Source organism: Gadus morhua, chromosome 9, assembly GCF_902167405.1.
Source record: "Gadus morhua chromosome 9, gadMor3.0, whole genome shotgun sequence".
In the NCBI taxonomy this organism is placed as follows: domain Eukaryota; kingdom Metazoa; phylum Chordata; class Actinopteri; order Gadiformes; family Gadidae; genus Gadus; species Gadus morhua.
Genome location: NC_044056.1, coordinates 21,212,265 through 21,236,971, shown reverse-complemented (window position 1 = coordinate 21,236,971; position 24,707 = coordinate 21,212,265). Strand labels below are relative to the sequence as shown.

The 24,707-nt window shown below is 45.6% G+C and overlaps 1 protein-coding gene across 1 annotated transcript in view; it reads right to left on the bottom strand.

The window, feature by feature from the left end:
- The window catches only part of roraa (RAR-related orphan receptor A, paralog a), a 180,120-nt gene extending 175,257 nt beyond the window's left edge, over nucleotides 1-4,863 (bottom strand). The window contains exon 1 of the mRNA XM_030365062.1: nucleotides 4,555-4,863. Within this exon, the coding sequence (XP_030220922.1) occupies nucleotides 4,555-4,708 (154 nt within the window). The 5' untranslated portion in view covers nucleotides 4,709-4,863. The remainder of the gene's footprint in view (nucleotides 1-4,554) is intronic.
- Nucleotides 4,864-24,707: the final 19,844 nt, after the last annotated feature.

The following is a 24,707-nucleotide window of genomic DNA, read 5'->3' as shown; positions in this document are numbered from 1 at the left end:
AATAGTAATAATCTCCATGAGTAAACAGTGTGTTGGGTCAGACTTTCTGAGAGTCACAGTTGGACCCATTTAAGACTGATTATAGATGGCCCTCGCCTTGTCAAAATAGTTGCCATGCACAGAATGTTATACCACACATTTGATAATGAATCGCACGTGACTTTGACCTGACCTAACCTGATGCCTCAACGCATGAGTCTCAGTATGTTTGCAGCCTACAAACGGATGGGGGAACCGCGCTAAAGCCGCGCTCTAGCAATGACATTGATCAAATTCCTACGGGCAAACCCCCCCCCCCCCCCCCCCCCTCTCTCTCTCTCTCTCTCTCATCGGCCACTCGCCCCCCACAAGACCTTCCTTGTGATGCCCCCCCCGCTCTACATCTGAGCAGCATGAACCCTCCCAGGCTACACACACTCTGCAGGACTTGGGTCACAGTGTACCACATTAAATTTAGATTCCTTTAACACTCTCCAATAATGCATCTGGAGTATTTCCTCTGACGTTTCGAGCCGAGATATGAACTTCTGTAAATGGGCCATAGATCTGAGCTATCATTCACCACTAGAGAGTTAACATCAAATCTGGTGGCTGTCACCAGTAGACACTTCCTCGCCAGCCCCAGTTCAGCCACTGGTGATTTCTCCAAAAAATACATCTGTCCCGCAAGAATAAACTTTTCAGACTCTGTCTGGGTAAAGTTAACTTTTGTTTAATTAACTTTAACGAATTGAGGGCAAACGTAGCACTGATTGTAAGCTTAGTGTGGAATATCTTAGCTGTATAGTCTACTATAATATATTACATATTCTCCAACTTCCAAGTGTTTCAAGTGTAGTTATGCTTGCTGAATATTTAAGTATTAAATGAATACCACATTGTTTTTGTTGAAAGGCACCTTACCCTCTCTGCTACACAGGCTACTATCGCACTGCATCAGATGGCTGCGTGTGAAAGCTCCGAAATCGCTGAGATTAAATCCCTTGTACTAAATACCAAGAACAAAGTTTTGTTTTCTAGAGAAAACATGTAATCTCTATCTACAAGTGGCAGTGCAGGCTAAAGGTTATGACTGTTTGTAAGATTGTAAATACAATTACCAGGTAACATACCTACTTGGTTAGTAATCTTACAGTCTTCTAGCTACCGCAAAACAAACCGCCATGTAGGCAGGTACAAACAATAGATATTCTGTGACATAACCCCCTCCGTCACGTAATAACCCAAACACACAGGATCAAAGCCTATTATTACGTCATCGGCCTGCCAGGGGGTAATAGGACTAGACTATGAACATGGATGGGCCAAGCCCTGAAACCTAGCAAGGCCCACGTCTCTCCGGTGGGCTTCATTCATGGAAGCTGATGAGGCCAGCCCCGGGAGTGGCGTGTTGAGCCTGGTGCCACCAGGGGGCCTTTTTATGAGACGTAACTGCAAAATGCTTTTTCTTGTGGGTTCTGCCTCCCCAACACCCCATCCGCTTTCTGTCACTTACCACTTAATGCAAGCTGTCACTCTAGCCCGGCAGGCCGCACTGCCTTCCACGCCAGGCCAGCTGTTTCACATTGAACACGCTCACGGTGCCATAGAATGCAGGGAGAGAGCATGTCTGGTTTAAATTGTTCTGTTTAAAACAGAAATACATGTTTTGAAACATAGATTACAGGCGTGCTGCACGGTTGTTAACCAAGTTGGTTGCGTCACAATTCAGTCAAGATAGAGCAGATAACATGTGCAGATAACATCATCACGTGCTGATTGGAGGAAGAGCCGTTTCTCACCACCAAGTGACAAGTTGAACAATGCCGAAAGGAAACCAACTTCTGCTATCTGCTAAATCAGGTAAGACACCATACTCCTGTTATGCTTCATTTGACAGGCCGACGGTTTTCACACTTACTCCTTAAACACCGTTGATCAGCCATGTGTAATTCACACCCCCGTTCAAATGAAACACTACTGTTTGAGTCCCACAGCAAAGAATACATTACCCTTCATCATTTGATGCATGCGACTATGACCACCACACACACACACACACACACACACACACACACACACACACACACACACACACACACACACACACACACACACACACACACACACACACACACACACACACACACACACACACACACAGTTCAGCTAGCGCTGTGTTAACAATGACATCCAGAAGAGGCTCTTATCAGAGAGTTCTTTGCTTGGTTCCAAGCCCCGGACATAACATCAACAGAATTGATTGAACTTGCACAACCAAAACCATGAATATTACCGTAATTGTTTTCAGAGATGCGCATGGCTAGGAGGAAAAGTAAAAACCTGAGGGGCCCAGTGCTCGTCCTCCCTCTGTAACAATTTCCACATATCCTTCAGGCTTGTTCCCTGACCCTCCCTACAGTTGAGGACAGAGGAGCCCTCACCTTCTGTGCTCAAAGAGTCTCAGCGTCGGGGATGCAGATCACAACTTTGGCTGAGCTTCCTGTTCTGGGTACCCTGATAGGAGCTCAGCGAGGAGCTAATTGGCTGGGAAGCACCACGGCCCCGGTCCAGTAGTTAACATCTACTGGGATGTGGACGTAGGTGCTGGTCTGAGTTATGGTCCATAACGTAGACCAGAACAACGTAGACCAGAACAACGTAGACCAGAGCAAAGTAGAACAGAATAGTGATCTCCCTCACGGAGGCAGGGCACATTTCGAACATCTGAATTGGAGCAATCTGAAACGTCATAACGTGCATTTTTATTTGAATAGCCCTGGTTGCAGACGCACATTGAATTCCTATTCAATAACAGCTGTCCTCCCATTCAAAGTGCAGAAGGTCGGCTACACGTTACATATTAAAATGCCTCAGAATCACAACATAAATTTGTACGAGATTTGTGTGTGTGGAAAACTTTTTAGGAAAAGGATTTCCTACTATAGTAACGACAGTCAATCATTTGGAAAGGCTTGGAATGTGAGGGGTGATTGCATTACACATGGTTATTGTTAATTTTTTTATATTACAACGTATTCGTTTTTACTAGGGACAGGAAATAAAATGCAACAAGTTCTGTGTTGTAAGGAAAACACAGTAAGGAGAGAGGTCAACCTCCTGAACGTGTTTTCTTTTTTTCTCATTCAGTATTACATAATCGCTGCAAATCCCTGCTTTCGCTGTCTTTCCCTTTCCAGACGCACTTTAATCCCGTGTAACCAACGGGTCGGGGGTAAACACGGGTCAGCAGGTTAGCAATATCTCAAAAGTCAAGACTCCTTCAAATACATCAACGTGAAGCCCCGATACGCAGAACGTGCCTCGATCGTCTACCTATTACATAAGTGGCTGGAATGTCTTGCAAGGATTTTGAACCAGCGTCATCTGAACGCCCACAGCTGCCTTGCGGAGCGGGCGGGGGGGGGGGCTTGCTATAGTTCTGTGGACAATCGTGGACAGTACTGTGTCAAAAAAATGAAAATAAAGAGAAAAAATATAAATCGGCAATAAATTGTTTTGCTCGCTGTTCCGCGAGCGCGCCTCTGTTTATGGCTAAACCTGTTACATAACCAGCTTACATTCACCATATCACACTCTAAATATACCCTTTCGCAAGGGAAGAGGGTGCATTAAGAAAAACAACAAGTGATTAACGTATTTCCCTATCTGCACTTGTCAATATGTCGTCGTCCCAACGTTAACTGCACTGCACGATCACTGCTGCATGGAAATAGATGAGAATGTGTTTCTTTGAACTTGGAAGAGCCCGCTGTGTATGTGTCTGGTGGGGGGGGGGGTGTGGTTACTGTATACACTGTAGCCAGCACAACATGGACGGGACGTGGACAAATCACATGCAATCGTGAAAGCTTTATGAGCAGCCCATGCATTTACGAGATAATTGTCAAATGAGCGGTGCTCGTTGATTGATCATCATATCAGACCGCAATACGTTTTACGCCTTATGAAGTGCCTTCGCGTTTGCATTATTGAGCGCGGGCATGGCTTAACACATTCCAGCTGCTTGTGAATCCTTCGTAGGGTTATAAGCTATAGGATCAACTCATATATTGATATAACATTACATAATTTCTACCCCGGCCGTGCAATTGTGTGCACCCAGCGAAAGCGTGCAGAGGGTGTAGTCTGCGACCCCCTGGACACATGCAACTAATCGATAAACCACACTTTCCAAAAGTTCACTTCTGACACTTTCACATGAACGTGTGTGTGGCTGTACGCACATCGGTGTGCCCTCGCTGTCACAGCGAACAACTCAAGTTGTTTTCTAGTTGATCTACCCACCGTCGTGCATTTGACATGATCACATCATTCGTTTTTACAAGGCAAGCTGTCAGATAAGCCCAGACACTCGGGTGAAATACACAATAACCTGGATGATAAGGATCACACAGGACATGCAATAAATGTACCTGGAGTATATTTAAATCATTTTGCGAGACACTGCAATATCTGCTGATCGCCCTGGTGCTATATAGTTCATTGTGCAAGTTTATTCAAATGACATCGTCTAACACATTCATTATATCATGGAAAATAGAGTTGTCTTACCTCTGTTGGTGCTTGAACAAGTCTGCCTTCGAACGGGCGCTGGATGGTCCGCTTTCCGGAGCGTCTCCAGGTTTACCGGGGTTTCCCTGAGCGGGGTAGCCGGCTCCGAGGCGCTGTTGCCCGGGTCGCTTGCTGGATCTGGAGGGGACTCCATGTTGAATTTCAGATTGACGGTTTAACTAAAAGCTAGCACCTTGAATGATTTCTGTGCAGATTTTGAGCTCCAACACTGCGTCTCGCCGTCTATTTTAGAGTAGAACTAAGAAACGAGAGACGCGAGTGTGTGTTGAGGTGGGTGTGTTGGATTGATTGTCCACCAGCAGCGCTGTTGAGTCCTCCTGGTCTCCCGGAGAAGGGAGAAGTTGTCAATAACCGATGAATGGATGTAGGCCTCCGAGTAAAACCCCGCAGATCGAGCCTGTGTAGTTTATATCAAGTCCTTATTAATAGGAGTACTGCACCGTTACCCATTTATTTTCTGCTATTAGGCTATAGATAACAACGGATCCGCGTATTTCTGCACATTTGTGGTACATTTGGACAACTTATTAATAAAAACGAATACCATATAGTCAATATAATTCTACAAAATAATGGAATAGTCAACCATATTTATTTATTTTGACAATAGTAAAGGACTCAAGGCCACGTGAGTTCTTTAACCACAATTAAATGTGTCTTGAGTGTTCACTTCAATGGTCAAAATTACAGGGCTACCAAAATAATATCTCCACCGCTGACACCAGTGCCGTCCGTTATACGTTATTATCATGCAATAACCAACCTATCGTGTTTTTGGTCGGAATAGATTTTTACTTGGATAACACCACGATGAGAACCAACATCATTATTCAGAGGGACGAGGTGCATTTGAACAGCAGGTTTGTCTGTGATCTGATTCCTCGAATGTGCCAAACGGTACAATCACCTTTGTAAATATTACACCATTAACTGTTTTTGTGCATGATCGAACCGGCTATTATTGGAACTCTTGCTTCACACCAATTAAGATTGCAAACACACCACCACTTTGCTCCTTGATAAGGTGCAAGCGGCTGTGACTAAACCCGCCTCTTTTAAGGCTGCAAGTGAGCTTTTACCTGCTGAGATGCACGTTCAGCAGATACTAATAAAACTAAATTATGAGGCTTCATGAAAAAACAACAAAACAAATAATATTATTAATAATAATGATATAGCAATAGTAATAATAATAATAGGCGTATTAATAGGCATGATAATACAACAACATAACAATAACAACCAAACTGTGAATGCTTTTGCCAACATAGATCTTCATGTGATGCTATAACCAAGAAGGGCTTTCTTGTTACAGCGATAGCTAATCAATCAATCATGGACCAACTATCAATAGAGACTTCATGTTTGGCTTCATATGAAATATGAACTGGACCAGTGGAAGCTGTCTAGAGACTAACACATGCCAGAGCGTCACTGAAAAATAGTAACAACCTAAAGACATCTTGGCCGATCAATCAACGTCAAAATAGACTTCTTTCTTTGGTGTGATCTGTTTGGCTTTTTCCCCTATGTCTTGAAGGTCTGGTTATGCTCACAAATAAGCAGGCAGCTAATTATGGAGGGGCCATGATGTGGTGAGGGCCACTCTGGGCACCCATCAGGAGATAACATGCGGAGGGGGGGTCTTTCAAATCAAACTTTCAACAGTGATTTCTAATATGTAGACATTTTTTGACCTGTTTTGTGTACGATATTTTTATATAATGTGTATACAATTGTAGCCCTCCCCTGTCGTCTTTAACCCCTAGGAGGTATAAACAGGTGCAGCACGTTGGATTTATCATTCTGAATTTAAATGTTGGTGCCCAGGCCCACGTTGCACAAAAATCTAAAAGTACTAGAAACAATAACCTGCGATTAAAACACCTGTCGGAAAGAACATCAACTCACACTGTTCAGTTCTTTGGTTTGAAGAAAACGGCCAAATATGATAGCCAGGAAACCAAAGTAAAGTGGACATTTTTATGTTTATTGTGCTTCGTGGACGTGACAAATTTTCTCTTGATCTTTGCAAATCTTTCTCAACGGTCTTTGGAATAAATACATTATCCACCTGCATTATTTTATAACGCTTCTGTATATTGCAAAGATGGAATAGTATATTGCAAATTTTACGAGTCATTCTCTGGCCTGCTGGAGTAGCACCTTCCTGAAAGGACATGTTAGTGCAGAAAAACTGACGTTGCATTATGAATTTATATTTCTTGGGGAGAACATTCCCACCCCCCGTGGTTGGCTGGGGCCCCTTCAATCCTATTCCTACATCCTTGCATAGTGCTCTATTGTCAGAACTATTCCCGCGTACTCTAGCTGGAAAATAAAATAAAAATGGAAGCCCCCCCTGAATGTAACTGCATAATTTACACTCTGCATCATTGCGGTTAAGCTTAAGTGCTATTCATCTTCCTCTTGTAAGTGAAGACGTTCAGTGATCATCAAAACCTTAGGATTATATTTATCATGTGGTTAAATAAAAGACATGTAGGTGTTGGTGACAGATCCTGATTGGGTTAAAACAATGTGTTTGGATGTACAAAGATATTGGAAGTTAGGGTCGCAATTTCTACTTTTACAGACAATGCTTTGGTGCACAAAGTAACAACAATGCAATTCAACTTTTCGATTGATCCCGTGATTAAAGTGACTTTGACCAGAAGGCAGATGGACTCTCCGTCTGACAAAGGGAGTGGTACACTTTTTTTTTTTTTTCCTTATGCTGGGTTTACCTCCAGAACTCTCTAATCTCTGCAATTTGACCTGCCCATGCTTACACAAACATCCCATGTCTTGCTCTGTAGTCATTAAATCGAAATTTTTCAAAAAATGGCCATTTGAGCAATTCGATATTTTGTTGTTAAAAAACATTACATGAAAAATACAAAATACAACAAAAACCCCTGAATACCCAGAAGTAAGCATGTGCATATGGTACATACACAGAAATGCACATCGTAGTTCACAAACACAAACAGACACAGAAATTGCATAAATACACGCGTCACACACACACACACACACACACACACACACACACACACACACACACACACACACACACACACACACACACACACACACACACACCACACACACACACACACACACACACACACACACACACACGAACACAAATGTTGATGCACGTTGCTGTGTTTGTACCAGAAAGATGCAACAAGGACAAGTTTGATGCCCCTGATTTAATTTTTGAGTTAAAATGAATGATGCCCCTGTCACATCGCTGAGCAGTGTGGAAGGCTGTGGCGGATGTGTGCAGCGCGTGGCATAAGCATGCCTCGGCCCGTGTTCAAAATGATTGATTAAGCTGACACCGGCGCAGGGGGTGCACGCGCGCTCTATTTTTCTCCTTCATTATGTAAGGCTATCGTTCAAATCAGGTGGGCACTGGAGGAAGACACTGGAGACGGCAGACAGGACACCTTTCAAGTAAGGAAGTGTAGCAGACAAAACAGGCGGCGCGGAGGAGACTGATGAGGCGGCTCCCTCCGTCGTGTCTCCGGATTCAAGGGGCCACAGTAGGAACTAGAAAAACAAAATGTCTTTCAAAGTACTTTGTCTTGTCGGGGAAGAGCAAGAGGAAAGGAGCAGCGGTTCTGGGCGGGTTCGCGCGCAAGGAAAACTCAATAAGCCGTCTGTGTGTTTATTTGCTGTGATGGTCATCGAAGAGGCAGCTTAAAAATGGATGTTAAAAGAAGTGACTGAAGTAAGGCGTACAATATTTGACCGTATTCACAAGCAATCGTATACATTTGTCGAAGTGAATAGTTTTTTATACTGACCTAATTTTGGAATTCCATTTGGAACCGGGATTAATTGCTACATCAATGGCCCATTAAGGTATTAAAGTAATAAAAATACAACTAGACACAACAAAGACGGCAACATTAGCTCTAATGAGTACTGCAACCGGATGTGTGATCACAACTAAAGGCATGAGTCTAAATCAGCAATGTGATTTGAATCTTTCAAATCATGTTTTTGTGGTGTTGCTTTGGTTCCCAAATCATCCTTTGGTAGTGCAGCGTACTAAACACAGAACCCAGTATAGAAGACTCTCCCTCTGCCTGGCTGGGGCAGGGCTTCCCAGTGTTATGAAAAAGGCATATTAATTGCCTTTCACTTATTCATACGTATAGGAAATGAAGAGAAGCAGCCGCGGTTTGAAGTGGTTGACAGAATAAAGAGCCAACATTGGGGAAATTATTGTATTTATGATTTCAATGTGACAGATGGAGGTATCCCGAGAGTAAGTGAGTGGCACTTCTGACAGCTCAAAGTGTAAAATGATGTGATGCAGTGTAATATACTGCGGGCACACGCACTCTTGCACAGACTCTTCAACCCCACTGCAGATATTCGTTTGATGGCTTTATGCGGGCAGACCACAGAATGCAGCAGTGAAGCCCCAAGTCTTTTATGAGGGCTTGGATGTACATGGTGCTCTGTGCTTCTCTCGTATGGACAGAATCTCTCGGTTGCTTGTCATTTGCAATTAAATGTTGCGGATGTTTGTTTTGAGAATACATATATTTTTTATGTGTTTGAGGCTTCTCTCTCTGTCGATAAATAAAAGTTGGGGGACTCTGGCAAGATTACAGAAAATTAAGGTTATTTTAGCATTAGATGAGTATCCATATCGCTAATGTAAAAGTTCTCGTGACTGAGAAACTGTCCATTCCTAGACAATGATACATGTTGCTGAAGTAGTGGCCAGAGACAACACTGCCAATAGCACCACCTAACAGCTGGTAAACAACGCAAAACCCTATTGACCTACAGCTTAAAATGCATTCATGGGATCCATTATAACTAGTAGCTAGAGTGTTAAATGTGTGTGTGAGTGTGTGCATGTGTGTGTGTGTGTGTGTGTGTGTGTGTGTGTGTGTGTGTGTGTGTGTGTGTGTGTGTGTGTGTGTGTGTGTGTGTGTGTGTGTGTGTGTGTTTGTATTATTATGTGTGTGTGTAACATATTAAATAATAATACAAACAAGGTGTGTGTGTGTGTGTGTGTGTGTGTGTGTCTGTGTGTGTGCGTGCGTTTGTGTTTGTGTTTAGCGGGGGTGGGTGGCGTGGGTAGATAGGCGTGGGTCTGTAGGCAGGACCCAGAGCAAACAAATTGATAAAAAAAAAGGTGGTTTGGTTACAGGGTGAAGTCCTTTCTGTCAGAGCAGGAATTGACTCATGGCATGTGTGTAGAGTTCATATGACAAGGGACCCCGATGATTTCCTCAGTTAAATATCAGGAAGTGAAAAATGGCATGGTTATTTGTACCTGACAGAAGCTATGAGCCTTTCCCCCCTCGGCCCGCTGGCTCCCTGCTGACCGCAAGACCAGCCGTCTCCTCCAGCCTCCTGCAACTCACGCACTCACCTTGTGGGGCCCCTGCCCCTGACTGTGTCTGCTGCTGGGGGCCCCTCCGCTGGGCCAACACACTGACTCTGGCATGACACACAGGCATTTGTTTTGGGTTTACTGTCCGAACTCATTTTAGCAATATTATGTTTATCAATTAGTGAGGAAATATCCCTCAACCAATTGAGAAACCGGGTCATTGCCATTATGGTTATTATGTGGTTGTTTGCCAAGAAAATAGTTACATTATTTATTGGCCTTTGGCAACAATATTATTGGTATAGTCTTATTTAACAATGATTAATACTGTTCAACATGAAATATTATAGATCTTGTAGGATACTTTTCATACAGTTAGTATTGGTTAGTAATATGTTACAGTGATGATAGAACCTAGAGTGCAGCTTGGGTTCAGGAGCTCTCTGTGTGTTTTTTACAAAGTCCTCCACACCCGAGCTCAGATAAATAATATAACACATGCATATAGAGAGAAGCCTTGGCAGGAGCAAAGACATACAAACATACTGTATTTATGAGCTGGTGTGGCGGCCATATTGCTTCTTCTGCTGCATGGCATCCAAATAGCGATGTAGTCAAAATGTGCACACAATTAGACCAGCCTTTTTTATACAACATGCACAACAGCGGAGGGGAACAACCATGAGCAAAATTTGAAACAGCTGGATTATGATGCTACAAATCCAAGGTGAGAGAATATTGAGTTGTTGTGTTCTAATATTAGTTGTCCCACATGGGCCGTACAAATGATCAAACATAGAATAACGTACATTCCTTATCAATGTTAATCGCTGGAGGGGTTGAATGCATTCCAATTTTCCCTCCTTACAGACAACGGTTTCAGTCAGGCCACCGGTATGAGCCAATATTACACATTCTGTCAGAAATCATTCTTAGTCATAGATTTAACCATTTAATGCATGGAATCATTCTAGACTTTAGTTTGACAGTCTGGTTCCAGTCTTAAAGGGGGCTCCCTCTCGTATGATTTTAAGCATAACATACAGATGTGAACTACAGCATACCAACATTTGACCACAGGGAGTTGTCAAACGTACGGAGCAGAACCGAAGCAGGTTGAGGCTGGGTGGTGGTGGTGGTGGGTGAACTTCAGCCTAGCACACTTAACTCCGCAGAGAGTGTGTGTGAGATTGAAGGCCCTGAATTGACCGCCTATCAGTGTTGGTGCGTTTGTTTTGACCGCGTTAGCCGTCAGCTGATTGGCGGTGCATGACTACAGTGTCCCGCCAGAACTAGCTACACCCATTATAAACCAGGAGGCAACAGAGAGGGGCGAAAGAAGCCAGCAACAGGAATATTGCAGTGAGTTCCTTCAATGTAATGTTTAAAAATAAGTATGCTAATGCATGGTCAACGCAATATATCTCAATTAGTAATTAAAGAAAGTGGAGATATTGGAGTTGGGTGGAACTTGAAGCGCAGTAGCCTCTGTTCTTCGACCCATGACAGAGATAAACATTTCAGCGTTGTTGCCATGCACTTGCCTGAACGCAACAATAGCATGAGTCTTTTCACGGAACCCTCTCATCACAGTAATAGGCCGGATAATACCTCGTGATTATGGTGGTTGTTGTTAATCAAATAGCAAGAAGACATCCGCTTTTTTCCCCTTTTCTTTTGTACCAAACGGTCTGAGGCACATTGTACGCCTTATATCATGCTACCATTCTATCATTGTATCAGTGTAAATGTTAATCCTCAGGCAAAGCAGGGACTGTTGTGACTGTGCTGAACAAACAGGACCCTACGCAGAGGTCGAACACGAGCAACAAGATGAAGCCTGATCCTCCCCGACCATCCCCTCGCCCGTCAGCCGGCACGGCGTCGTCGAGGCGGCCGGGCGGCTGGCTGCTCATTTAGCCTTTAGCTCCGCGCTACCGTAAATCACAACACTCACAAGACAAATGTCAGAACACATGTTGCCAGGCGGCGCTGTCTTTGAGCAGAATATTCTTTTAATTGGGTGTGCAGGGACCGCGTCCGATCCCCTGCACCCCCCCTTCCCTTCCCTCTTCCTCCCTCACCCCTCCTCTTCCACCTCCCTCTGACTCTCCCGCTCTCCCTCTCTTGACATGCTAACAAACGGCGCAGAGATGAAACAGGTAGCGTAGCCCCGGCGCCTTCGCTGTGCCATCACACAACAGAGGAGACACAAGGGGTAGAGAGGTGCAGTGCTCAACTTCAACCAGGGCTTTATACAACACTCTCTTTCTCTCTTTCACTTTCTCTCTCTCATTCTCTTTCCTCTCTCTTTTGTCTCTTTCTCTTTTTTCCCCTTTCTCTCTTTCTCTGTCCCTCTAATTATCTCTCTCTCTCTCTCTCTCTCTCTCTCTCTCTCTCTCTCTCTCTCTCTCTCTCTCTCTCTCTCTCTCTCTCTCTCTCTCTCTCTCTCCGCTGTCTCCTCGTTTCATGTTTTCTTTAATTCTCCCAGCTATCAGCCCTGATTGACACCACTTCCTGTCATAACAACCATTATTTATCAAATTGGCTGTACGGAACACATTGATAGCTTCTGGATGTATTTGTCTGTAGTAAAAAATGCTCTTAAAAGTATGTTTCATGTCATCTCATCACCACCATTAGGATTTCAGCCTTTCCCCCTTCCGTAACATACACACACACACACACACACACACACACACACACACACACACACACACACACACACACACACACACACACACAAAAGCACACGGTCACACAAACACACATACACACACACATACAGAAACACACACACACACACACACACGCGCACATGCACACAAACACACACACACAAACACACACACACACACACACACACACACACACACACACACACACACACACACACACACACACACACACACACACACACACACACACACACACACACACACACACACACACACACACACTCTGAACTATTCCAGCAGAGGGAATAGAGATCATAAAGAATAGATATTCAAAGGGCTAAACACAAAAAAAGACTTTCCTCAAAGCCCGACTCTCTCTGGATCCACCAGGCTAGGGAGGATGAAATGTCCATACAGAGAAATCGCAGGGATGGCGTCAAAAGAATGAGTTACATTTCTGTTTTGTATTACTGTTAACAATTCACCAACTTTTAAGTCCTTAAATTTTTTAGTGAGCTCCAAATGTTTATTTCATTCGATATCAGATTTTTGGGAATATATCAGCGTATATGGGTTCCGCAGTGCATCTATATTTAAACATTTTCTGTCATTGTAAAAAAAAAAAAGCTTACATTCTAAAAGTATCAAGTAGCAAAAATTGCGAAATTGGGTATTTTTTGGAGGCACATTTTACCACACATTTTGATCCCAGAAGCAGTGTTAGCAGTGCTCTGCCGAGAGATGAATTATTAGCTGTATTAGGTCAGTGACTGTTAAACACCTGCTACCTCTTGCGCATAGCACAAGCAGAGTCAAGAGCCTTTAGGGACACTGTGTTCGAAACCAAACTTAAAACAACACATTAACTATTGTCTTCATAATGTTACATTTCTAAATGAAGTAAATGTTGGAGTTGGAGGGTTCCAATCCAAATGACCTTGGTTTCCCCGTCTCCTAAATGCTTAAGCAACATTGTGACGACTCAAGGCATGTGTTCAGGATGCAAGTTGCTTTGGATAAATTCATTTTGAATTGGTCACATTTATTAATTTATAGGATTAGTAGTAAATTTAATTTCTTTGTTCATTGGGAGCATATAGGGGAAGGGAAGTAGGTCTAGACATTTATTTGGGAGAGAAATGCAAAACATTAGATTAGTAGTTAATCTTAAACACTTGACCAACCAAACGTTAAATCACTTAAGAACCATCCCAGAGCCAAACGGGCTACATTTGAATACCTTTATAGCGGAGGTAGAAATTCAATTCTCACAATTTCTTTAGCCAGACATTTGATCTATACTATATTTTCTTATTCTTCACAGACTGAGAGTATAACAACTGAGAGATCTTCCCTGGAGGAGTACTTCCTACCTCCACCTAGAAGTTTACACAATGGATGCCCCGACTGTGCACTATATTGTAGATACAAATTAAATACATTTTTTATCAACAATTCATGAAGGTCGAGTTTCAAAATGCAACCTTCTCAATTATCTATATTAAAAAGCTTATTCATTCCTTATATGACTTACATGATATCATTTATAATTGCTTAATAATTCAACTGTAAAAATATTCCCCTGTTCATTCTAACAATGTATAAATGTTTATTTTCTTGGGCTTCAAAAATTCTCCAGTGTCAGTGTGACCAAACTGGCATTTATGTTTCGGAGACATTGTGAGAAAGAAGAAAAAAAACAGCCAGTCAAAAATAGATAACTAGTCACGACGATTTCAGAGAGAACAGCAAGTGCTGAGATTTCCCCCCAAGGTTTTGCTGAAGCTGGAATTGTTCACAATTACGTCTGTCTCCAACAATAACAAAACACATCTCTTCTGGCTCTTTCTCTTTCTCCTTCCTGGTGGGGTGTTTGTTCCCCCGCCAGACCCCATAGTGAGCAGCAGGCACCTTTTATTGATCAACGCACCATTCCCAAATAAATGAGGACCAGAATGAGAGCTATGCTCCAGGGACCTCGGTGCAGCGGGAGCGCTATAGGATCCCATCACTTTTAATCACTTCCCTAATGAAGAGCCTCCTCTCTGCTGGGCGTCTATAACTCACTGTGCCAGAGCTACCTGCTCTCTCACCTCAATCAATTCATTTCCAGGCACCCTTTCCCACCCCCCTCTTCCTCCTCCTCCTCTTTTACGACTCATAATGACCTTTAGCAAATAAACAATGCGTGTGCCAACGTAGTGAGGAATGGTTATAGATATGGATAGAAGCTGAGTTAAATATGTGGGGAGACGGCCTTGGGGTGGTGGTGGTGGTGGTGGTGGTGGTGATGCTGCTGCTGTGCTGCTGTGCTGGGGGTGATGGGGGGGGTGTTGGGGGTAGTGGTGGTTGAGGGAACGGTGGTGTTGGTTATGGTTTGGGTTGGGGATCGGTGGCGGCATTTGTTAGGATGGTGCAGGTGGCGTTGGTGGTGGTGGTGGCAGTGGGTGGGGGTGAGGCTGGTGTGTTGGTGGTGGTGGCAGTGGTTGGGGGTGAGGCTGGTGTGGTGTTGGTTGTGGTGGTGTTGGTGGTGGTGGTGGTGGTGGTGGTGGAAGCTATGGTGCTGGTTGGTGTTTGTAAGGGTGGTGTTGAAGGTGAGGTTGAAAGTGGTGGTGGTGGTGTTGAGGGGTGATGGTATATATAAAAAACAGTGGATTTATCTGTAATACAACTGGGAACAGTCAACTGCTATGGTGTATTTATTGTGCACAAATAACGTTTCAGCGAGAGTGAAATGAGCCGATCTAAACTAATCAGGATCTCATGACCTCCTCTGAGCACAATATAATACATAACCATTGCTCATATTATAATTCCATTAAAGAGACCATGGAGTGAAAAAAGATGTGACTATTCTTAACAGTAACAATTATTTGAATAGGGAAAAATACAAATAATGTTGCTTGATAATTGTTCCTGAAATTATTCTGCCTAATCAACGATGCTTGAGTGGACATTTTTTCTTATTTGTTAAATAAGTGTAGCGAGACTATATCTTTTGAAATAATAGCAGTTAAATATTTCTTTTTTAAGTAATGATACACCACATCATTGCACATCAAATATTTGCTCAAATATGAGGCAACACTGTCTTACAGTCCACATAAGATAGATCTAGCTTTCTCCAATACGCTTCTTTCATCCTTTGATACCCTACAACTATTTCAAAAATATCGAAACTCAAAAGTGCGATAACTAGTGTTCCTTGCACACACGCACACACACACCCACACACACACCCACACACACACATACGCACGCATGCACACAGACTCATATTTTACTGGTGGTGACGTCCAGTATCTTTCTTCAGCATCTGCTCCATTCACTGTGGGTGAGGTGGAGGATCCATCACCTCCCCCTTGGGTCTGCATAAGCCTCTCAAAGAGGTGAACCTCTGCTGTTGAGCTATTTGTTGCCACATCCTGGGATTCGCCCTGTCTCCTCAAATCTGCTATCTGAACACTTCAGTGTGGGTGTCTTGGCTCCGGCTCGGACGTCGTCTTGGATTCCTGTAACCATGCTAAGGAGAGGCTCATTAGATATGGAAGTCCAACCGAGCTTTCTGTGAAACCCAATTGCAAGGTTTGATTTATAAGGCTGAGGATAGTTATTATCATGGGGATGGCTTATAGTGGATCTGAACATGACGCAAGGCGTTTCAGATAATGGTTTTTGAGATGATAATGTCTGTTTCGTGTTTGGCCTTTTGCATTATCGTTCCCAGGAAAGGAGTTATTTCGTTGATTTTCTCTGTCTTCCTTGCTTTCTTCTCTGGTTGTGTTGTCGCTGAGGGTTCTCTGGTTGTGTTGTCGCCGAGGGTTCTCTGGTTGTGTTGTCGCTGAGGGTTCTCTGGTTGTGTTGTCGCTGAGGGTTCTCTGGTTGTGTTATCGCTGAGGGTTCCGTGGTTGTGTTGTCGCTGAGGGTTCTCTGGTTGTGTTGTCGCTGAGGGTTCTCTGGTTGTGTTATCGCCGAGGGTTCTCTGGTTGTGTTATCGCCGAGGGTTCTCTGGTTGTGTTGTCGCTGAGGATTCTCTGGTTGTGTTGTCGCCAAGGGTTCTCTGGTTGTGTTGTCGCCGAGGGTTCTCTGGTTGTGTTATCGCTGAGGGTTCTGCGGTTGTGTTGTCGCTGAGGGTTCCCTGGTTGTGTTGTCGCTGAGGGTTCTCTGGTTGTGTTGTCGCCGAGGGTCCTCCGGTTGTGTTGTCGCCGAGGGTTCTCTGGTTGTGTTGTCGCTGAGGGTTCTCTGGTTGTGTTGTCGCTGAGGGTTCTCTGGTTGTGTTGTCGCTGAGTGCACAGGGGTGTTTTGTCCCTGTTCCTGGAGACGGCTCAGGGGTCACCCGGTGTGCGGAGGCATCGCGGGGAGCCAAGTGGAATCCAGCCCCTCTGCACCCCTCTCTTTCATCTCCCCACACCGGCGACATAACACCACGGCGTTTCATCAGCAGCTCCCATATCAGAGGGAATGAGAAACAGCAGCATTTTAAATAGCCACAGTCATACAAAAATGCATGCCTTTTGAAAAAATGAATTTGAATTCAAATTTTGGGAACAATATATTTTTCATGGGCATCACTTCCAATGCGATGAAGTGGCGTGAAATCCATATTTGTTTGCTGTTTGTGAGACAAACACGTCGGTGGACACAGACAGAAAAAAGAGAAGGAGAGCAGATAATGGCCATCAGCTGATGAATGAGTTTCCCCCGGCAGACGTCCTCCTGTTCAGACGTGTTCCTTATTATTGATCAGACTGGAGGACCCGATGGAGCTGCCTGAAAGTCACCTTGCAGTAATTCTGCCCATCAATCAGGTAGAGTGCACTCTTAGTCATGGCTGGCACTGCCATTAGCATTGTTTGTGGAGGAAGACAGTGCTGCTCGACTGTGATTAACACAATGAAGAATCATAGCCGCGCGTCCCGCCGCGTCCGCCATTGTTTCCTGGTTAGCTCGCTAATCTCCCGCCAAGCGCTGGGGAGCTGTGTCGCCGCCATCCCAAAATAGTCAAATATCCAAAGCTCCGTTTGTCAAGCCAATGTGTCTGTACGGTGTGTGTGTGTGTGTGTGTGTACGGTGTGTGTGTGTTTATGTGTGTGTTTGTGGGTGCCCCTGTGTGTGAGTTAGAGTGTGTTCCCCCATGTGTGTGTGTGTGTGTGTGTGTATGTGTGCGTGTGCGCATTTGTCTGTTTGTGTGTGTGTGTGTGTGTGTGTGTGTGTTTGCGGTGTGTGTGTGTGTGTGTTTGTGTATGCCCCCATGTGTGTGTGTGTGTGTGTGTATTCATGGTTGTGTGTGTGTGTGTTTGTGTTTGTCTGCATGTGTGTGTGTTTCTCTTTATTTATTCCAGTTTGTGTTTGTGTGCATTTCCCTCCTCATTTAAAGAGGAAATCACCCGCTCAGAGAACACAGCCAGCCCACTCAACACACACATTCAGCATCGAGTCAAAACATAATCTCACGTTAGCGCCGCCTAAACGGTCTCCCGCTCAGCCCGCCTCTAATGCGTCACCGGGCTGCAGCACTCACACGGAGGTTCCTGGGAGCGTGTTCCGTTCGAGAGGCCCGTACCTTAATCTTCCTCACCCAGAGTCCTCTCTGATTGGCTGACCGTGTTCACAACAGAAACATGTGAAGCACCTTGCCCAACACCTGGTCTGGGGGCGGGGGGGGGGGGGGAGCAGAGTCCATTTGCTCTTTGGTCGCACACGGGCAGCATCAGGGGGGGGGGGGAAGGGGTGGCTTCCAAGACTTTCTGTGTGGTTTGCGAGGCATATGGCTGATCCCGGCGTTACGTAACCCGCGGCAACCCTCGCCATCTGCCCGGGGGCCCCGCAGGTGCGCGGCTCCTGCCAGCCCTCCGACCGAACCCGGCGCCGCCGGAGCGCTGTCATTCATGTTCGTATCACCGCGCCGCCGTTCCCCTTCCCTCGTTCCACTTACCAGACACGCCGGCGTACAAATCAGCAGGCCTAATAACTCCTGGAGGGAGCCCCGCCCACCCAGCCACCGGGCCCCCCCCCCCCGGCGGCCCCGCCGGCGGCCCCCGCACCGGGGCCCCAGTGTGAGCACACAGGAGGGCCGCGCGGCGGTGGAGACAGCGAGCCGGGTGTGTGTCCAGCCCGCTCCAGTGTTGACAGGAGGGCCCGCTGCTCGGAGTGGACTGGGAGTTTCTTGAGAAATAAATCATAAATCATCCTGTGGCCCGGCTGAGGGAAGGGAGAGGGGAGCTCCTCACAGAGAGCTCCTCCAGCCGTGGCAGCTGTGCTCCCTCCACCCTGACTGCTGCCCCCGCGCTGACACTCATGCTAATGCCGCTCTCGTATAAGCAGCAGTGCGGCGCTCTAACCAGCGATGAGAAACTAATGCGCAGCCTTGGTCACCTTGCAGCCGTCTTGGTCAGCTGGCGGTTAGTTCCAGGATGGCTGCTAGGTAGGTGGTCTGTGAGGGGGGGTGTATTATTTAGTTGATTGCGGAATTACGCATACAGTTCCCTCCACGTTGAGAACCAAAATGGCAGCTACAGGCTGAATAAGGCCGGAGGAGCGAGAAATACTTCTATGGTGTGAATATTTTGCCTTCGCTGACCTCAAGGGACACACAATTCTGTCCGGCCCCTTTTGTCTTCCTGCCAGAGACTCTCCCCCCCCCCCCCTCCTTCTGACTTGTTTTCATATCAGGGTGTCTTAGCCAGTCATCTCGATCCCTTCAACATGTAGGAGACAGCATCTATGGATCTCACACGCTGTGTGGCTTTAGATCCAAAACGCTGACAGCATTGGAAGGCGACGCGGAAGCAGAGACTGCAGCGGGGAAAAAAGCAACACACCAATACACCCATCTATAGATAGATATATCCATCTATCCATCTATATATACATACACATCTATATAGAGATATATACAAACCCACTTCAACACACACAGGGCGGCCGGTGTGGAGGGGGGGGGGTGGCTTTAGTCAACATTGAGGGGTGGGGGGGGTTCCGGCAGCATGGTCTGCAGATTTATCTGTAGAGTGAGGCGTACAGAGATGAGACCCCGTGAGGATGGAGGGGGGGGGGGGGTGTATGGGGAGGGGCAGGGAGGGGGAGGGAGGGGTGGGGGGGGGTGGGGGGGGGGGGGGCGAGGGGAGGGGGGGGGGGGGGGGGGGGGGGGGGGGCTGTGTTTGATCAGCCATCAGGTGTCAGCGATGTTTCGGCTGTTAAAAAACACAGGAGAGGCTGCGGCTCTTGTTTGTTCCGTGCACATTTCTTCAAAGACGCCTCGCAGGCTGTGTAGCGCCTCATTTAAATGAGAAGGTTCCTCTCAGAAGGTAGCGGCGCCGCGGCTGCTGCCGCCGCTGCCGCTGGATCTCCTGTTGACACGCCGGCCTTTTTTTATTTAATTAAAAGAAATGTTATCCTTGTGAAACACATCACTGTTTTTTGGGGAGGTGTTTTTTCTTCTCCCCCCCCACCCCCCGTTCTCTCTCTCTCTCTCTCTCTCTCTCTCTCTCTCTCTCTCTCTCCCCTCACGGGGAGAACGTGATTAATGACCGGATCTGTGATTCAAATGAAAGCAACTGCTGTGCTCTGCAGATCACCCCTTAATTATATCATATTGTTACACGAGTGCAGGGGGGACAGAGCGTCGTACACGCGGCGCTTCAACCAGAGGGAGCCACGGAGAGGATGCTCCTTTTTGTGGTTTTGAAACATCATTTTCATAATCAAGGTGAAAAGAAAAAGATTGCTCGCCAAATTATCACTCCGTTTTGCTCTTGAAGCAAGAAGCGGTCTCTCCACCGTCCCTCTGTTGTAATTCATTAACAAAGACGTCTTTTATGTTTAATGGAATGAGAAGAGCTCACACTCAGCACAACACAAGCCCGGTCTCAGCAAACCGGCATCATCCCCAGTCTCTCCGTTCCGCTCCTCCAAAATAAACACAAAGTTCAAAGTAAAAGTAGCAAAAAAAAGAAAAGGCAAAAAAAGACAGAAAGAAAGAATGAAATGTATTCCCGCATACTATGGTATGGTAAATGTTAGCGCGGCTGCATCGCACTCCATATCACTTCGCCTTGTATGAAAAATAGTTTGCTATTTTAGAACCCCCTGGCAGCCGTAGTGGATCACCACAGACCCAGAGCTCATTTATCTTTTGTCAGAGATGAAGCCAAACTAACGCCATCTCCTGAAGCCGCTAAAGAATGAGGAGGGACGAAGGGAGGGTAAAAATAAACCTGGAGCCCAGGTAGCTACACAAAGAAGTCACTCCACAAGTAATGGGTGGCTTCTGAAAGTAGAACTCTTTACTTTTAAGTTATACTGCCCTTTTAGCCAGTCAACTTGACACCTTGCGAGCGAACGGGTTGTTTTTTTTGCGGTGAGGTATGGGGCCATTTCTGATTGCCTGAACTTTCTTTTGTTAAATGTATCAAGCGTCCCCCGCAGACAAGGGGGAATGTATATATAAAACAAATGCATGTAAGGGTTGCAGTGAAAGATTTATAGGCCACTCTTAAGGTGTTTTGCAGTCAAAGCAATGCAGTTAATATCTCACTTATGCATGTGTGGCTCTTTATATCTTCTCTTTATATCTTCCAAACCACGTTGATGTAATCATATAAAATGCTTAGTGATGATGAATTAATGTCCGCGCAATTGATTAATCAGTATATCATTATTTTGTTTTCTCAGAATGAAAAGCAGTCAACGGTCTGCAAAGATAAGATGTACTGAGAGTTTGAGGGTTTGCTTTGAAACGCTGCACACATGAAGACGGGAATTCTAAAGACACGGATGTTGAGAAAATGTCTACTGAGAAAAAGCATTTGACATGATGTTGATGTTCTGACACATTTGAAAGAAAGCAGTTTGGGAGTTTTGGCTGCTGGAAATTACCAGATCACTAGAAGCTGTACTTCCGAAGGAGGAATTTCTTTTTTTTCAAATGGGAAAAAAAATGCAAATTCTTCACAACACACTGTTCGTCAAATCCTCATAAATATCATAATCTATCAAGCAAACCAAGAATTGCAAACAAATAGTTGATTTCCTTCACTTAATATCCCTGAACAAAAAAACAATCAGGTTATGTCTTGTGATTCTAACTTTTCTTTCTAATTGATTTTACATGTAGTTATCCAGAGTAGGCATGCCGCTGGGTTGAGGAGGACGGAGGAGAGACAAACCTGAGTAAAACCAGAGAAACCCCTTATGATCCGAGAGGTAAGAAGGCAACCCACGCTCACCAACAGCCGAGCCCCAGTCCTCCTTGTTACCTGTGTGCCCCCTGAGTGTGAACACTGATCCAAGGCGCTGGGACATGAATCACTCTCTAGTGGCTGCGGGTGAACCCATGTACACGCCAGTCCTTGCGTATGATGGAGCAGACCTGGGCCGCAGCGTGAAACAAAGACAGAAATAAAAACAGACAACAAAACGTGGTCCTAGACCGTACCACGGACAGTGAGACAGCCCTCAGTGACTCTCTGTACGCTGTAAGGGGAGGGGAGGGGGGGTGAAGTATGGGCGTCTTGCTCGACGGACCGGGTCCACGTGGCCTCTGTTGCAGTAGGTCGACCCTGATGGGGGGGTTCCTGTGTCCCTGCGGCTGGCCTCACCTCCGTCCAGCCCAGAGGCCAGCCTCCACGCGGGGACGGGACGGGGCGCGGCAGAGATACGGCGGGATCAACACACAGCCATCGGGGCGTGTCTTGGGGGGCCGTGGGCCGGGCGCGGGGGGTTGTGATTGCCTTGCCATGCCTCATGTGGTCCAATGATGGCTCATCCCTGGGCCCGGAGATGAAACCTGATGAACTGTCAGTGCAGCCAAACAGCCTGTCAAATGAGAACTGGCCGGACGGAGGCTGCATATCTACCGGTGTAATGGACAGGTTTGCAAACGCGTGCTGTGTGCCGTTGAATCTGGGGTCCTGATCTGCCGGCAGCAGGCGTTGCGGTGTTTTCTCCGTGTATGGATCCACTGCACCTAGCGAAACACACGTCCATGTAGTAAAACACACACACACACACACACACACACACACACACACACACACACACACACACACACACACACACACACACACACACACACACACACACACACACACACACACACACACACACACACACACACGCAAACACACTGTTTTGTTAATCCAGTAAAAATGCTGAGTTGAACTTCCACCACACCAAGCCCCATCCAAAAATGTAATGTCAAATTAAATAATGTAAAACGCTCTCTCTCTCGGGTTAACAGACACATCATCACATTCACAGTGTGCGGTATCTCCTTTGACTTTGATCTCAATGTCTCTTTTTAATCAAAATGCCCCCCCCCCCCTAAAAAAAAGTCGTCTTCATAGGCAGGGGCTCCTGCCCAGCCACCACTGCAAGACATGGGCTAAGTTTATCTCCAGCAAATAGATCAGCAGTGCTTTAATATGTTTCCTCTGTAATGCTCTTCTTTCCCCATTGAGTCCATTTGCAGTTATTTGCTGCCAGGCATGGCTTCTTAATAGAATCTGAGTTCCAATTTGACTCTGCCGCTTAGCAGGTTTAATTGGAATGCAGCCCGTCCGCAGCCTTGAAACGTCGATGGCAGTTCATTTGAGCAGGCCCTCTAGCATTACCATTATAACATGAAGCACAATTCCTGGTTCAGGTCCTTTTGAAGAAACGGCTACGGAGCATGCTTGCATGTTCGTGTGTTTGCGTGTGCGTGTGTGTGCGTATGTGTGCATGTGTGTGTGTGTGTGTGTGTGTGTGTGTGTGGGTGTGTGTGTGTGCGTGTATGTGCGTCAGCGTGCGTGTGCGTCCATGTGCATACGTGCGTGTATGTGTATGTGTGTGTGTGTGTGTGTAAGTCAGTAAGTAAGGGATGGGGGAGGGGGAGGGGCTCGCTTTGTTTGTCATCAAAGGACAACTTAATGGGATCTCTTGTCTTGCTTTTTCCGAGCGAAGACCAACCACGGGGATGGCTCCAGACAGCGGCGTCCCTACAGCGCTAGCAGGAGTTCACATTGGTTTCAAACGGACTCCATACAGAGCATCGTTAGTGGAACCCAACCTCCACATGAACCTTGACCTCCCGGGAGGTCAGGGCCTTCAAGTCCATGTCATCATTATAGGCCGCTGAACATAACAGTGCTCCACGTTTTATGAAAGACTGAAAGCTGTGTTTAGCAATTACTGCAATTATTACTCTGAATGTTACAATGCATACTGTACTACTTGAATGGATTATTGTATTGGAATAATGGGATTGTTAAATGAAAGTGAAAAAATGAAATCAATAATGGTATTATTATTTTAACAAGTTACAAAGGCCATATTAAATGTGCAACATGTAATGAAGCCCTTTTCATGCCACCCCCTCTAGTTATGGTCTGAGTGCAAGTCTGAGAGCAAAGGAAAATGATATAGATGCTAAATGAAATGAGTAAATTCAGAATTAGTATTTCTTCCAAAAAACACGGATATTTGTACATAAGCTTCTAATTACCTGATCTCTCCACGCTTAACAACTAAATATCAAATAACATTTCCCAGTGAAGCAACATGTTCAAGCTCAATAATCATTATCATTAAGTAATAAATGATTCATGGTCGCTCTTCATACATAATAGATTTATGGAAAGTATTATTCAGTGCCATTCAGTGAATCAACTTGGTATTGTCTAATGTGAATGCACAATCACTTGTGATTAAACAGAAGGAACCATTCAGCAATATGTCCAATGAAGATATGGATCTAGAGAGAGAAGAGGATGAGTGAGAGAGAGAGAGAGAGAGAGAGAGAGAGAGAGAGAGAGAGAGAGAGAGAGAGAGAGAGAGAGAGAGAGAGAGGAGAGAGAGAGAGAGAGAGAGAGAGAGAGAGAGAGAGAGAGAGAGAGAGAGAGAGAGGGAGGGAGAGAGAGAGAGAGAGAGAGAGAGAGAGAGAGAGAGAGAGAGAGAGAGAGAGAGAGAGAGAGAGAGAGAGAGAGAGAGAGAGAGGGAGAGGGAGAGGGAGAGGGAGAGGGAGAGGGAGAGGGAGAGAGAGAGAGAGAGAAAGAAAGAAAGAGTTGCCGGGAGAAAGAGAGAGGGAGAAGAGGGAACTGAGA